At 38.7% G+C, this 16,185-nt stretch overlaps 1 protein-coding gene across 3 annotated transcripts in view; it reads right to left on the bottom strand.

Annotated features, from left to right (window-relative positions):
• Window positions 1-16,185, bottom strand: part of NFATC3 (nuclear factor of activated T cells 3) — a 75,697-nt gene that overhangs the window by 22,558 nt on the left and 36,954 nt on the right. For all 3 annotated transcript variants that reach the window (XM_062609147.1, XM_062609145.1, XM_062609146.1), the window contains exons 4-9: window positions 11,953-12,152; window positions 10,588-10,760; window positions 9,649-9,789; window positions 5,267-5,322; window positions 4,519-4,645; window positions 1,719-2,771 (exon numbers count right to left, since the gene is read on the bottom strand). In XM_062609147.1, the coding sequence (XP_062465131.1) occupies window positions 1,719-2,771; window positions 4,519-4,645; window positions 5,267-5,322; window positions 9,649-9,789; window positions 10,588-10,760; window positions 11,953-12,152 (1,750 nt within the window). The remainder of the gene's footprint in view (window positions 1-1,718; window positions 2,772-4,518; window positions 4,646-5,266; window positions 5,323-9,648; window positions 9,790-10,587; window positions 10,761-11,952; window positions 12,153-16,185) is intronic.

The raw sequence follows: 16,185 nt of genomic DNA, 5'->3' as shown, positions 1-16,185 counted from the left end.
GATTATACATCTCTAAATTCGGTAATGCTCTAAGTGTGGCTCTTGCAGATTTTCCCATGATACCATGTCTTTGTCAGCACAGAAACAACTTGGTCATTTCACAGTGTTAAGCAATGCGAACAGTTTCTAAAAGCAACTAGTATTTGTGCTATGGGGGGGGGGAATGGCTTTCTTTTTACTGTCCATTGATTTTAATATTTGAACCAGTATAAACAAACTGCCAAGATGCTCATAAATGCCAAGCACTTCTACTTACGTTGCGAAAAGTTTAACTACTGCATTTAGTTGTATTTTTTTTATTTCTACATCTTTCTTTTTTGTGGGTGTGGAGGGAAGAAGGATGAAAAAGCAATAAAAGGTAATGACACTTCTTGACACTTTATGACACTAATATGACACTTCTTGAAACATTAGATTTTTCCTCACTCTCTAGCACAGAAGTAGAAAATGCTGTTTCTTTTTCCATTGCATTCTGTTTCACAAAGCCTTGCTCATGGCCCCTCAGCAAGTCATTGACGGAATCAGTCTCTTTCTTCCTTTCCACATAAAGTTGACTGATAAACAGTGTTTCTAAAAAGAGACTTTTGTTTAATTAGGGTGACCATTTAACTGAAAGCCCAACTATATTAATTTCTCCCATTTTCTTCCGAGTAAGCTGTTCCTTTAAAAGCATTTCTTACTTAATTTTCCTTTTACTGACTGGAGACAATAATAGCAAAGGTCCATTTAAGCAAGGGCTGGGCCTGATATTTAACAGATGGCCTATGCTTATGCTTTTACACTACTGTTGGTGCAATTAAGTAATTACTAGGGATGATTAAAAAAAAATAAATCCCCAAACCTAACAAACCACAACAGTTAAAGCTCTCCTAAAAAAGAGGTACTTTTAAGAATCCCATCATTGATACCAAACAGCTTTTACACACCTTTTAAGGCCAGACCGTCTGTTCTTCCAGTCCTATTAACATGACACGGTCTTTAAATTGCTTTGCATCTATGCCTCAAACAGTCCGACGTTTAGGATCTGATCTCTCTTTGTTTCTCACTTGGTTGGACAAGTTTCTAAGTGAACACTGTCCAAGTATTTGAAGTAGAAAACTTTACAGCCTGGCCTTTAGCCCTAGAATGCCCTTATTCTGTTGGTGTTAAACAAGTGAATTTCTCAAAATGGTGGCTAGAGTGGTAAGGAGAAAGCAAACAGCTACTGTGTGTGGAGGTGCTGAATGATGACAGCAGATCTACAGAATGTCTGTGAAGAGACTAAAATAGTGCCAAAATACCTGTGAAATATTTTCATAAAACTAGCCTGTCCTTCACAACTGGGACCCCTCCAAGAAACAAGACTCCAAACTACATTTATTGCAACTTAAGATGTATTATTACGACTCTCACTGAAAACTACCAACAAGACAATCAAAAAAATCTCCAGATTAGCTCCTATACTTAAGGCGTCAACGTGTAGGGGTTAATCCTCAATCCCTGTTTTATGACAAAAGGTCTACAAGCAAATTAGACTGAAGTACTTAAACTGGTGTAACTACAGATTTACACCAGTTTTAAGTAAGTTGTTGCTTTGGACAGGAAAATATGATCCCATTTTAATAATACAAATTTACTACTGTGAAGAACAGTGTGCTCTAAACAAAACAACCCTCCCACACCAACTCTGTACTCTAATGTGGGTTATGTCCCAGTATTAAAATATTATATCCCCTTACCATCATCTAGTGTGATGTCTTGTAGTCCTATTGTTTGAAAATTCAATTCTCGATCTTCAGGTTCCGGTTTAATGTTAATAGCTGCCCCATCTGGTGAGAATGGAGATGAATCGCATGTGGGGTGGTGCACCAGTGATGATGCTGCATTCAGACCACCCAGCGCCGGACTGTGTGCTTGAGGGGAGTGCTGTCCCGAGTGACTTACAGCAGCTGGCGGGGGAGACGAGGCAGGTCCTGAGCTAGGAGACTGGTAAGGCATAGGTTGGAGCTGGGGTGAAGAAGGTCCTGACAGCGGTGAATGGATCAAAGGGTGGGAAGCTGTTGGGGATGGGGATGAAGTGGATGCTGGATTTGTAGAATGATAAGGGACTTGCTGCAGCTGGGGAGAAGACTGCCCAAGGGAACGACTCATTGCAGGTGGGATGGAGCCCTGCCCAGCGCTTGGACAGTGGTATCCCATTGAAGGCAGGTGAGAAGATGACTGTCCTGAATGAGATGGGTGTGCTAGTGGGTGTCCTGCTGTACTCGGTGTTGACACAGAACCTGGGCCTGAAGAATGAAACGGCATTGGTGGTAGGGCTTGGCAGCTAAGATTTATCAAATGAGGTACAGCTGTGTCTTGCTGAAATGAAACAGCATCGAATCCTTGGCTGGAGGCAGAGTTCATAGGAAGACCAGACTGCCCATTGTATACATCATTAGACTGCATAGGCTGGTAAGAAGGCCTCACAGGAGTTGCTGATGTTACCTGAAAAGATGGAACCACAGCAGGAGCCAAAACACGACACTCTTCACTTGGACTAAGGTTTCTGCCTTGCATATGTGGCAGGTGGGATACTGCCGAGGTCACCATGGCTGTGTATGGTGGTTGAACAGGACACATGAGGCTCCTGGGTGACGTAGACAGTAAATTGTCATGAGGATGCCCTTGCTCTGGTGAAGGCAATTGAGTTTGGATAGAATGCAGACCTTGGACATTGCTTGTGTGAGGCAGGGCCAAAGATGGAACAGCAGACAAATCCACCTCATCCCTGTGCTCTTGCTTCATTATAACTACAAAAAGAAAAACACTATATTACAAACCCAAACCATTTGTACCCTGTTCTAAATATACAGAAATTGCTAATCAGCTTCGAAGTCTCCCCAGCCTCAGAGCAAAACAACTGCTGAACTTTAGCAACGCTAGCCCAAGTTGTGTGTGTTGTTTTAATTACAGCAGTTCTTTCAGCATATCCCTGATTTCAGTCATGGCAACAATTGTTCTTATAATACAGGTATGAACTGACACACTTTGTTACAGTGGTGATAACACTGTAACAAAGGGTCATGAAGAGATACTGATTTTAAGTACAAATAGCAGAAAAATGATAACACTCTAAACTCTTAATTACAACTTTATAAAATACACTGTTGAATGAATTGTTATATATCTTTATAGATAAAATGGATTTCAAAACATTTGTGCAATAATAGCTGTAGTTATAATTAAATGTGTTTTTTATTTAAACAGTGTCATTAGGCTGAGAAAGTTGGGGCTGTTCAGCCTGGAGAAGAGAAGGCTGCATGGAGACCTCATAGCAGCCTTCCAGTATCTTAAGGGGGATTACAAGGATGCTGAAGAGGGACTCTTCATCAGAGACTGTAGTGGCAGAACAAGGGGTGATGGGTTTAAATTTAAACAGAGGAAGTTTAGATTGGATATAAGGAAGAAATTCTTTCCTGTTAGGGTGGTGAGGCACTGGAATGGGTTGCCCAGGGAGGTTGTGAATGCTCCATCCCTGGCAGTGTTCAAGGCCAGGTTGGACGAAGCCTTGGGTGGCATGGCTTAATAGAAGGTGTCCCTGCCCATGGCAAGGGGGCTGGAAGGGATGGAACTAGATGATCTTAAAGTCCTTTCTAACCCTAACTATTCTATAATTCTATTACTTAATTCCATCATTAAAATAATCTAAACATGTATTTCTCAAACAAAAATACAGTTTTAAGATGTATTTTGTAACTATCATAGGAACTTATATTCTTAAGAATTATTGAAAAAGACCCCATAAACCTGAGAACATATATACTTAAGTGTACCAGATACCTCACTAACATGCTTGAATTACACATAAAAGTAAGTAGGCAATTTTGGAGCACAAGTGAGCAAAATTATTTTAAATCATGTAAACTAATGGAAGTTGGCTTTGCCATCATACGCATTAGCTTCAGGAAGTTTATATTAATAGCTGTATCTGTCTTGAAAGACTCCTTCAGATATCTGACTTCACATCCTTCAAGCAGTACTACCGGGTCTAGCCCCGTTACTGGGACCTTGTGAACTCTGACTACTTTAAACAGGTATGAATTTCTGAGAAGAAAGTACATGGCAGGCAGAGGAGCAGGTTTGTTTTGTTTTTTTTTAATCTTCTTTGTATCTAAACCTGTTTTGGATTGGGTTTTTTTAGACATTTTGAAGGGGGAGGAATTTGTAAAACCTGTTGTTCTATGATCTCACTGTCCTCCATGTCATTACTAGGGTTACTTAAAGGGCAGCTTCTGAGATTCATCATCATTCTTAAAAAGATGTACAATGCAAATTGTTCTGTAAAAAGTGTTAACAAAAAAATACCAGGCTGTAACCACAGCAGTTTATTGCTCTGAATTCAGACATTCAATTAGACAAGCTTAAGTAAGTTGTTTTACAAACTATTTAAAACTAGTCGTATCTACCTGTCAAAGGTACAAAACTATCAGAATCATTTTCAAACGTCTACTTTAAAACACAAATTAAAATGCAACTGTTTAACTTTTTATTCAATACCTGGTGTGTAAGTAAAACGTTGAGACTGGCTTTTTTTCCTCTTGCCATTGCAGAGATAAAACTGCACCTGAACTGCGGCTGTAATGGCTTTGTTATGGTATGGAGGAACTTCAAGTATGATGTTTGCCTGTATGAATGTTGAAACAAAAATGTTTTACATATCAAATGCAAATGAAACTGCTATTAATTACAGAAAAAATAGAACACATTGCAAAACTAGAGCACACTGACATTCTGAAATTGGTAAACTGCAAGCTCATGTGCATTATACAGTGAAACAGTACTATAAGCAACATACATACTTTCATCTGGAGACTTTTTTTCTTCTTTTACACACAAGTGTTCTGAAAGTAATACTTTTAATCAAAACAAACACATCATCTAAAGGATGCTTTATCTGCCAGAACAAAAAACTCAAGCAGTCAAAAAACTGCATTTTGGATAATTTTGTTTTGAGAAAAATTTCAAGGCACTGGAAATTATTTGTCATCTTAGCAAAATTATCATCTGTTTTCTTTTTTCGATTTTTCACTGCATTCACAACAAGGATGCTATTTCCAGTTCCTTCGCAGCATCATCTTAATGGCTACTTTATAGTATTAAGCCAATTTGGAAGTCTCCAGTTGTCTGTCTGAAACAGCCAGTGATCTGCTTCACTAAATGAAGTCTGAATTTCAGAACAACGAAGATGTCTAGTTTCTCACTTTAAAACAGGAAGCTTTATAAAGTAAGAAAAATTGTTTCTCACCCCTTGACACTTTTCCCTCATTATTTTCCCTTCAACCTCCCATTGAGGTCGTCCATCTGTTGAGAGAAATGTACAAGCAATTCAAGCAAAAAGCATTTTCTGAAATACTTTAATACTTAACCTTAAAAATATTTCAATAATTCACACAACTGCATTTGTTTTTAGTCATAAAGAGGCCATTCAACTGACAGAGATACTGTAAACAAAGTGTAAAGTATAGAGATGCTTTAGGAATTTCTACGATATCCACAAGTTGATTGCTGCACAGGATTCTGCATTTGAACAGAAGCTGCTGCTTATGTTAAGTTAGAGTCAATTCCAAAGGAGGCGGTGCGCACTGTAAGTGTACAGAGATAATTTTTATCCCATTTTTCTAAAAACCTTTCTGAAAGGTAGCTAAATTACTGCTAACTCCTCAGATTATCCAACAAACATGCTGATGACTTCTAAGTGAAGTCACCATGTGAGAGATAACACAGACCTACATGCACATACCCACAGGTTATACCTGTAAAATGAACAGTCTCCCCTGACCTGAAAGACCCTGTGGCTCAAACACTGGGCAATCCATCTGTGTTGCGAGGTGCGAGGGAAGTGAACTGCCCAGTGACCCTCTCTCTGGTCTGATTTTGCATAACCCCTCAGCCCAAATGTAATGCTCGGCACTATTGTCACTGGTTTTTGAACAAATGTTTCAAGCAACTTAGCAATAGTACCTATTTAACAGGCATTCACGTTGTTTGCTCAAATACATCATTACCTAAAACTCCCAGTTACCTTGTATTTGCTAATTAAAAAAGATCCAGCTCTTTTACTTAAATATTTAAAGAAACAATGTGGAAGAATTAGACATGGTTGCCAACTTTTCTTTTCAATGATTCATTTTGCTACTGTTTTCCCAGAAGTTCAAATCAAGTATTCAAGTCACAGCAATGATAACTGAAGTTGCTCAAATTTTACCCTCTCTGTATTAAAAGGGACAACTACGGAAGAAAAGGAACTCTATGTATTAAGGCAGTTAGTCCTAAGTGTTTGACGATTTTGCATACATTTTAGTGTAAGTAAGAAATATTAAGATGAAGTGTATATCCCAGAAGAGCTATACAACCAGGAAGGAACCCTGAATAACTGAACACCTTTTGAGTAATATGTATGTATGTAACCAAGTGTGTATATAATACAAAACAAAGCTAAGAAAACTTTCAATACATTCATAGAATCATAGAATCATGGAATAGTTAGGGTTGGAAAGGACCTTAAGATCATCTCGTTCCAACACCCCTGCCATGGGAAGGGACACCTCCCACTAAACCATGTCACCCAAGGCTCTGTCCAACCTGGCCTTGAACACAGCCAGGGATGGAGCATTCACAATCTCCCTGGGCAACCCATTCCAGTGCCTCACCACCCTAACAGGAAAGAATCTCCTCCTTATGTCCAATCTAAACTTCCCCTGTTTAAATTTAAACCCATCACCCCTTATTCTGTCACTACAGTCTCCAATGAAAAGTCCCTCTTCAGCATCCTTGTAGTTCCCCTTCAGATACTGGAAGGCTGCTATGAGGTCTCCACGCAGCCTTCTCTTCTCCAGGCTGAACAGCCCCAACTTCCTCAGCCTGTCTTCATACGGGAGGTGCTCCAGTCCCCTGATCATCCTTGTGGGCTGTCTCTGGACTTGTTCCAACAGTTCCATGTCCTTTTTATGTTGGGGACACCAGAACTGCACACAATACTCCAGGTGAGGTCTCACAAGAGCAGAGTAGAGGGGCAGGATCACCTCCTTTGACCTGCAGCTCCTTTTGATGCAGCCCAGGATGCAGTTGGCTTTCTGGGCTGTGGGCGGACAATGAAGCCGGCTCATGTTCATTTTCTCATCCACCAACACCCCCAAGTCCTTCTCCGCAGGGCTGCTCTGAATCTCTTCTCTGCCCAACCTGTAGCTGTGCCTGGGATTGCTCCCACCCAGGTGTAGGACCTTGCACTTGGCATGGTTAAACTTCATGAGGTTGGCATCAGCCCACCTCACAAGCGTGTCAAGGTCCCTCTGGATGGCATTCCTTCCCTCCAGGGTATCAACCGAACCACACAGCTTGGTGTCACTGGCAAACTTGCTGAGGGCGCACTCAATCCCACTGTCCATGTCAGCAACAAAGATGTTGAACAAGACCGGCCCCAACACCGATCCCTGAGGGACACCACTTGTTACTGGTCTCCAGCTGGACATCACAATTATATCTGGTTGTAGTAAATTAAAAATTAAAAGTATTTAGTAGGTTTTGTTTTTGTTTTAAATTCTCTAGTTAATGGAGCTGCAGTATTCTGAAAGTGATAGTGAAAGTATGTGGATTTAGGGGGAAAAAAACCTCAGCTTTCAAACCTGTACTTGTATTTAAAGAAAGATATTTTAGACACACTTATCCAAAATTTGCAAGTCTCTTGCTTGCTTTGGAGATTCTGTGTCCTATATGTTCAAGTGAAAAATTTAATATTGGTTTTTCATTTAATGAGGTCAGCATGAAGAAGTTAAATTTTTCTGTTGCTTTCACTGCATGAAGGACACACTATGTCTTTAGTACACCTGAACTGAAATACATGCCTGCAATATCATTGTGAACTCTACTGTGCTAATAAACAAGTGTAACTGCTGCACTTCTCACCTATGACTACATGCTGCCATGCTGCCTAGGAGGCTGAACTTGGATTCCAGAAAATGCGAATCATGTAATAAACTAATTAACATTTCTGATTCTGTCTTGTTCAACATCTTTGTCGCTGACATGGACAGTGAGATTGAGTACGCCGTCAGCAAGTTTGCCAATGACACCAAGCTGTGTGGTTCAGTTGATACCCTGGAGGGAAGGAATGCCATCCAGAGGGACCTTGACACGCTTGTGAGGTGGGCTGATGCCAACCTCATGAAGTTTAACCATGCCAAGTGCAAGGTCCTACACCTGGGTGGGAGCAATCCCCGACACAGCTACAGGCTGGGCAGAGAAGAGATTCAGAGCAGCCCTGCGGAGAAGGACTTGGGGGTGTTGGTGGATGAGAAAATGAACATGAGCCAGCTTCGGTGTGTGCTCGCAGCCCAGAAAGCCAACCGCATCCTGGGCTGCATCAAAAGGAGCGTGACCAGCAGGTCGAAGGACGTGATCCTGCCCCTCTGCTCTCGTGAGACCTCACCTGGAGTATTGTGTGCAGTTCTGGTGTCCTCAACATACAAAGGACATGGAACTGTTGGAACAAGTCCAGAGGAGGCCACGAGGATGATCAGGGGACTGGAGCACCTCCCGTACGAAGACAGTCTGAGAAAGTTGGGGCTGTTCAGCCTGGTGAAGAGAAGGCTGTGTGGGGACCTCATAGCAGCCTTCCAGTATCTGAAGGGGAACTACAAGGATGCTGAAAAGGTACTCTTCATCAGAGACTGTAGTGGCAGAACAAGGGGTGATGGGTTTAAATTTAAACAGGAGAAGTTTAGATTGGACATAAGGCAGAAGTTCTTTACTGTGAGAGTGGTGAGGCACTGGAGTGGGTTGCCCAGGGAGGTTGTGAATGCTCCATCCCTGGCTGTGTTCAAGGCCAGGCTGGACAGAGCCTTGGGTGACATGGTTTAGTGGGAGGTGTCCCTTCCCATGGCAGGGGTGTTGGTACTAGATAATCTTATGGTCTTTTCCAACCCTAACAATTCTATGATTCTATGATTTCTTGGCAATTAAATAACTGATGGTTGTCAAACTCACATGTTTAACACACATGAACGAAATCACTACTGTTCATACTGTTGCTTACTGCCAGTATTTTACCTACATGCACACTTGTCTGTTTGCAAATTGGACATAGACATAGCTGAAGGATACACTGCACCCCAAATCTGAGCCAAATCTTGAAACTTGTTAATAAATGCAGCCCTGAAGAATAACCAAAAATCTTATGCATATATGGGGGGGGGGGGGGGGGGGGGGGGGGGGGGGGGGGGGAATCAGTAGTACTTTCTAACTGATATTACATTAGCTTAGGAGTAAGTCAGTTCCTGTGCAATAATTAAATCAGATTTAACATATCATCAATGCCAAACAGTACATTTCCTTTTTATTTTTTAATTTTTTTTTTTTTTTTAAATGAGAAAATTCACAATAATATCTGTTAACAGCATCTTTCAAATACACACAATTCCAAGTTAGGTAATCTGTAACTGTCTTCCTGAATCACAAGTACATCTTCATTAATAATTGCCAACCAGCATACAGATCAATGGCCAACCTGAAGTTTCAGATTACTCCTTGTGACTGTTTTTTTTACTTTAAGAAATGTCCTTACTTCCTAAAATCAAGCTCAGGCTTGTGGTTTCAGCTTTGTTTTGAAGCCAAAAAAGCAAGAGTACTTACCTTGTCCTTTTTCAAAAAATATAATTTTGGATTCTGGAAGAAAATTGGATCCTGTCACCACCATTTCATGGCCTCCATTTACTGAGCAACTGTTGATGCTGTACTTCTCAATCTGAGGGAGTTCTTGAGCAGATCGCTGAGCTTTAAAAAAAGACAGTTAAGGGAAAAAGTCATTATTCTCAATTTTAATCATAGTGACATATCTTTTATGATCCTAACTTGAAGAATCAGGGGTGAGAACAAACCAATCATCTATTTACATATATAAATAATGTTTTTGTATGATTTATCTTCGTTTTTAAAATTATGTTGAAATTATATAAATATAGAAAAGGAACACCAAGAAGCCACGAATCCCAACAGTCTCTATCTAGTGTTACAGCAAATTAAATATTTAGTTTAGGAATATTGATTTAAAAATTACTTCAGTATTTTATGAAGAAAATTAATTCTAGGAGAAATTCAGGTTGTTTAAGGTCATGTTTTGATTCCTCACTGTCAGCATTAAGCAAATGAACTCTTTAGAAGTTCAGCTGTGCATTAGGTAATACTGTCACAAAGACTAGTAATGGTATAGACTCTTTTAAATGAAAGGGTATTAGCTCTTCCTAAAATGAATATTTATTTATTTTCACTGAGATGTATCAGCTGCCTCTGTCCATATTGATGAACCACTGAAGCTGCTAGCTGCATGACTGCAGTATTAGGTTTAAAGCCTGTATAACGCTGGTTTTCCTCCAAATCTTCAGGCTGCCATTTAGGAAGTCCCATCTTTATAAAAAGCTGTATTAATTTTTGGTAATTTAGCTCTTTACACACAATGCTTTTTACACACACTTGTTATATATAATTCTGACAATAAATATTATCAGAATGACAATATTACTAACACATGCAGAAGACATGAGTATAAATGATGTATAGTTAAAGCAGTCTTACAGCATTCAACAGGTATGGAAGCAGTCTGCAGGGATAAGACTTTTCCGCTAGGTTGTGGGATGTGAACACGAAACACAAGCCGCACTCTGGTATTCTTTCTTCCAATATCTGTCTCTCCTTTACGGAGCTCTATATCTGAATTGCGAAGTTTCAAAATACCAGCACAATCGATACTGGAGGTAGGTGAGGACAGATGGAGCAGAAGAAAAATGGAAGAAAATTAATCAAACTATTAATAAAGTACACTCTGTAAGCCTTTCTTTTGTTAAAGAATGAACAGCATTCTGTTTTACCCCATGTTATGCTATTTTAAATATTATTTTAAATGTCTGAGATTAAAAGATCTGCTAGTGTCAAAACCAGCAGCAAGTACTCTGTTGAAACTTTTCGTTTTATAAATAACTAGCTGCTGTTTTTTCGAACCTTTGAAAGATTATGTTGTTATTGCACATTGTTTAACCTTTGTAGTAAATCATTTAACATAATGAACATCATCAACAATAGGAGCAAGAGAACTATATTTAGTTCTGTCTTAGGAAGGACTAGAGAATGACAAAAGCATAGCCGTCAAATCCCAGCTGCTATTCCACATAGCTCTTGGTTATTCATATGACACACACATAGTTTAATCAAGTAACACCTATAGACAAACTGGTGAGGAGTGCTCTCTTGCGCATCACCGTGGCTTCATAGCCTTCAACAGAACTAGCATAAAGTCTGCACCTAGGAAAATGTAAACTGACTTCAGAAGTCTACATAAGAAATAAATGTGCTATATAAACAAATAATTGTACTTTGCTCTGTTCACTGACCCTTCAGATAGAATGGAGCTATTTAATTGTTGCTGTAACTTACCATTAAAGTATTATTTGGCACATTTGATGCAGCAAGACCTGAAAAGCCAGATTAATGCAACTGCTAAAAATAAAATAATCAAAACAAGGAGAAGGCCTACTATGATACCACAAGTTAAAAATCACCATATTCAGTCAAGGAACAAATAGCTAAGTTGTATATGACGGTATTTTTGTAGAAAAAAAAAAGTCTGTCTTTATAAAATCAAACAACCTCCGCTGCCAGTAACCCACATGCAATCTACAAATGTGGAGTCAGATGTATGTATAGATTGCATGGGGAAAAATAATCCCAGAAGTGCTCATCTATCTCCCTGTCAATCTTATGAGCTTCCGTCTGTCCCCTCCTTTTCTTTTGAGTACCTGAACACTGGCATGTTTAAAGAGATGTGTCTATCTCAGTCATGAGCCATATTTGTGGAAAATAAGATATTCTCCAAGATTTTCTTTCACCTTTGCACAAATGAAAAAGGCACATACAACTACACAGCTAAATTATGCTGTGACATACCTGGCTGACATATTATTTTCAGGAAGAAGCGGTATTTCCAGAACTTTTGTGCTGGCAATTATTATCTCTTGACTAGCTGTTGCAACTGTTTTTCCAGTGATTCGGTGCACCTGGTAGAACGCATGAGGTCTTAAGTACCGATCATCTGCTGTGCCGATGAACATCTGCAGGTTTACTTGCTTTTCGCTGTAACCCAGGAGCTGGTGAAAAAGTAGGTGTAGTATTAAAATATTAGTTGACTCTTACTGCACTTGTACGTGCATAATATAAATACACAACTAGTACAAAGACTTAAGAGTCAAAGAGTAGCATTTACTTACAAACTTCAATATCTTCAGAGAACTAAACACAGGCAGCTGTCTGTCCTCCAGCACAATAACAGTATCAACAATATTTACCAAAACAAACTAGCATCTAACTTTTTACTTTTACCTCTCTCAATTCTTATGTACAGGATTTCTACATCAAAGCTATGCTATGTTATAGGTGTGTTTCTGATATTAGTTTTAATTAAAGCCAAATTACCAACTGTACTAAGATACACCTAGTTTCTAAAAATACAAAAAAAATATTTTCAAGTTTAGTTTTTCTACTACAGAATGCAGTAATGAGTTTTATTAAGAGATTTGGTGTATGCAAATGTTAGGATACAGAAAATCTAATTCATAAATAGGAGATCATGTATGGTTTATTTCTGGCACATAAAATGTTTTTAAAACCAAAAGTTGATCAATGTTAACTCCTGCATCTTTCCTTTTCTTAAATATAAGGCTAACCACCAACTACAACTTTCAAAAAGTATTTTTTTTTAAATACCAAATGAACATTTTTGTATTTTCCATGAGTCTGAATTATTTTAGGAGTTTAAAGAAAATTTGAGAACATGGATTAGTTTAGCACTCACAGCAACCATCTTGTTCCAACTTCTCAACACCGACTCTACCATCCATTTTCCTCACAGTTAAAATTAAATCTTAATACACTGGAATACACCCTAAATGACATCCATTAAATGTGTTCACTCTAATACTGGGAATTATATAAATTACAAGCCTATTAAAAAATTTGAATAGCTTCCAAATAGGGTCACTGTGACAAAGCTAATTTCCCATTAAAGCTATCTTCCCCTTCCTTAACAATGGATGTGCACACAATAGTTCCAAGAGAGAAAAAGAGGGTGAGGGGTAAGGACACTAACAAAACTAGGCTGGTGTGTCTGCAATCAGTGGAGAAGCTCCCATCTACACGAGCCTACACACAGCAGGAGTTTGTGAAGAAAATTTACCCCATGCCAGCAGTTAAAATGGTATTGCCTATGAGACTGTATGGCCATATGCTACATTTGAACTGCACAAAGTCATGTCTAATGCAGGTTTTCCTTCCATTTTTCCTTGGTGCTCACCCAGATATGCTATGACGGGAGATGTTTAGGGTTTGGTATATGCAAAGCACGGGGGGGGGGGGGGGGAGGAAGTCTTACAAAAATTGTCCAACCCACTGGCAGATAAGTTATGTATCAGTAGGTTCACAAGTGCATTTCCTGTACAATGCTCTTGCAATATAAGCTCTTGAGACTGTTGACTGTCTAACATCACTGCAGTACATCAGCATACCAGAGTAAAGATGTGAAACTATGTTAGTACAGCTTCAGAAGAAATAATACCCCCCCCCCCCCCAAGATCCTGCACAGTAGCACCACCTTTAGTTACCCTCCTTTGGTTTATGTATCAAATCAAATCAAAACAAACAAGAAATGCAGCACCCCACGAAAAAATGTAACGTAACAGAATACTTTTTTATAATAACTTAGAAGAAACCTATGCATGTTACAGTACAGAATTATATAAATAAGGCATCTCATAATTAAAAATTATCTGTGATAACATCAGGACAAAACCCTGAAAATATATATTCATATATACTTATAAGCTGTAACAGTATGAGCTATATATTCATATATACTTAAAAGCTATAACAGTATAAAGCAGTCTTCAAACAAAAAAGCCATACTATAGCTTACACTACATATTTGTCACAAATGAACTGCTGTAAAGGCTCTGCAGTGAAGCCATATTAAAGGTACTATAATATATGGTATACATATAGCATATTCCAATATCTATAGATATATATATTATATGGGTAGATGGAGTAGTAACACACTGGCAAGGTAGCAGAGACTTCATAAATTTTTACTTTGCATTACAGAGGAGTTATTGCATTTATTCAAAGTTTAAAAATAAAAATTTAAAATGCATTCCATTTAGATACAGTTCTGTTCTAGTTAAAAACCACCCACAACTCATTGATCGCTCACCATTGACACTGGGGTGACACTTACTATCTCATCTGTTTTATGCACAATTCCCTATGCTGAGCAGCCCAAACATTTAAGTCAGTAAAAAAATAATTTCTAACTGTTCTTCAACGAAAATACCTACATACTTAACTTGAAAGAACCTAATGAAACCATGGTACCTGTACCTTTAGTTCCCCTTTGTAAAGAATACACAGTGTATATAAATAAGAACATAGTGTCTCCATATAGACCATAGGCAGTTAACAGCAATTACAACCTATTGGCAAGGGCTGCAGGATCACCACGAAGCAGATGCACTAAAATAAACTGCTGAAATATCAGTGTGCCCAAGATTCTGTCACAGGTCACTTATAGGAAGACAACAACTTGAACCACTGGTTGAGCACCACATATATTTTCAAGTATACCTTCCAGCACTTACTCTATTAATGTGCAATCCTACAGCTACACATTACGGAAAAAAAAAAAAAAGGCAACCCCCCCCCAAATAAAATCCTTACTAATTTTACTTTAAAAGACATAAAACTTTCCCAGGAGTAACAAACAGCCTGCTGCAGACAACTACTAAGTTACTGCACGCTGTCACTACTGACCTCTAGAAACCTTCCTCTGTAACAGAACACTGATACACCACCCACTGCTCTGCTGAGGAAACTCAGCCAAGTTGTTTTTGTGTTTCTATATCGTTTCCATAGCAAAGGTCAGTGCATGCGTAAGTTAAACTAAAGCTGGAAGGCTAAAGACTGGAGGTCACCACAGGATAAGCCAGAAGGGCTTCATGCCAAAGCAGTTCCAGTCGTGTTACTATACTGCATACAGTAAACCCACGCATGCATGTCAATACTTAGCTTACAAATTTTACCAAGGAACTACAAAGACAGTAAGCTGGTGAGAGAATTTTTGGATCATCAATAAACTGTATTTTACATTACAAAACCATTCATAAATTCTTATTGCACATATGGAAAATATTAAAAAGATGTGTAACACTAGAGACTATATAGAACAATTCTATCACTCAAGACCACAGCATTTAAACCTGAAATTTTGCAGCAGTTGGAAGAACATTTTTGTTGCTGAGGAAAGCAAATAGGTCCTATTTGCTAAATGGGAGGCATCAACGTGGAAAAACAGCATTTTTCCCAATTAGATGAAGATTATGGCTCAGATCTCACCAGTTCCATGCTTTGATCTAAAGGAAAGTTTGCAACACCCCACAAGCTTGTGAGAAGACATTTTTTAGTCTCTAATGCTTAGAAGTTTCACCTCCCCCACCTGCCTTTTTAAAAAATTCAGAAGATTCTACCTATATTTTCCATTTACAGTTACAGGCCAAGTATCACCAATCTTGACTCAAATGTATTCACAACTTACGAATTCTTAAGACATGTAACAATATTTAGGAAAAATATAAAACAGAAAATATACACTTCACAGTAAAGAGGTCCTTAGCAGACAATACTAGTATAACTTGAAATAGTCTGTTTTCGAAACCCATACCCCCTTTGCTTATTTAAAAAGCCCAATACCTAATAGCGCCACTGAAACCAGAAACAATGTCAGGGTTTCACATGCCTACTGTTTCAGCCTAAAAATTAAAGAAAAAAATAGAACTCATCTGTGTGTGTTAGAAAAACCATTTAATTAATTAGTTAAGTTTTATGTTCAGCAATCAAGCAATACTATGATGTTAATGACATTCAGACAGAGCTCAAACCCATTTGACTATTTTAAAAGCATTTTTCTTGCAAAACTTCCCACCATTTATTAGGAGATTGCTATGCTTAATCAAACTTTCACCAGGGTTTATAAAATACTCATGTCTTCTCTTCCATGCACCTTTTCTTTGCTTGCTAGTTGAAGATGAATAGTCTGTCAATGCTTTAGTGCTCCTTCACCTTTGTGCAATTAAC

Source organism: Pezoporus occidentalis, unplaced genomic scaffold (genome assembly GCF_034315485.1).
Source record: "Pezoporus occidentalis ecotype Australia unplaced genomic scaffold, CSIRO_AGI_Poc_V1 ctg135, whole genome shotgun sequence".
In the NCBI taxonomy this organism is placed as follows: Eukaryota; Metazoa; Chordata; class Aves; order Psittaciformes; family Psittacidae; genus Pezoporus; species Pezoporus occidentalis.
Note: the sequence above shows the minus strand (reverse complement) of the source record. Positions and strands in the feature narration are given on the sequence as shown.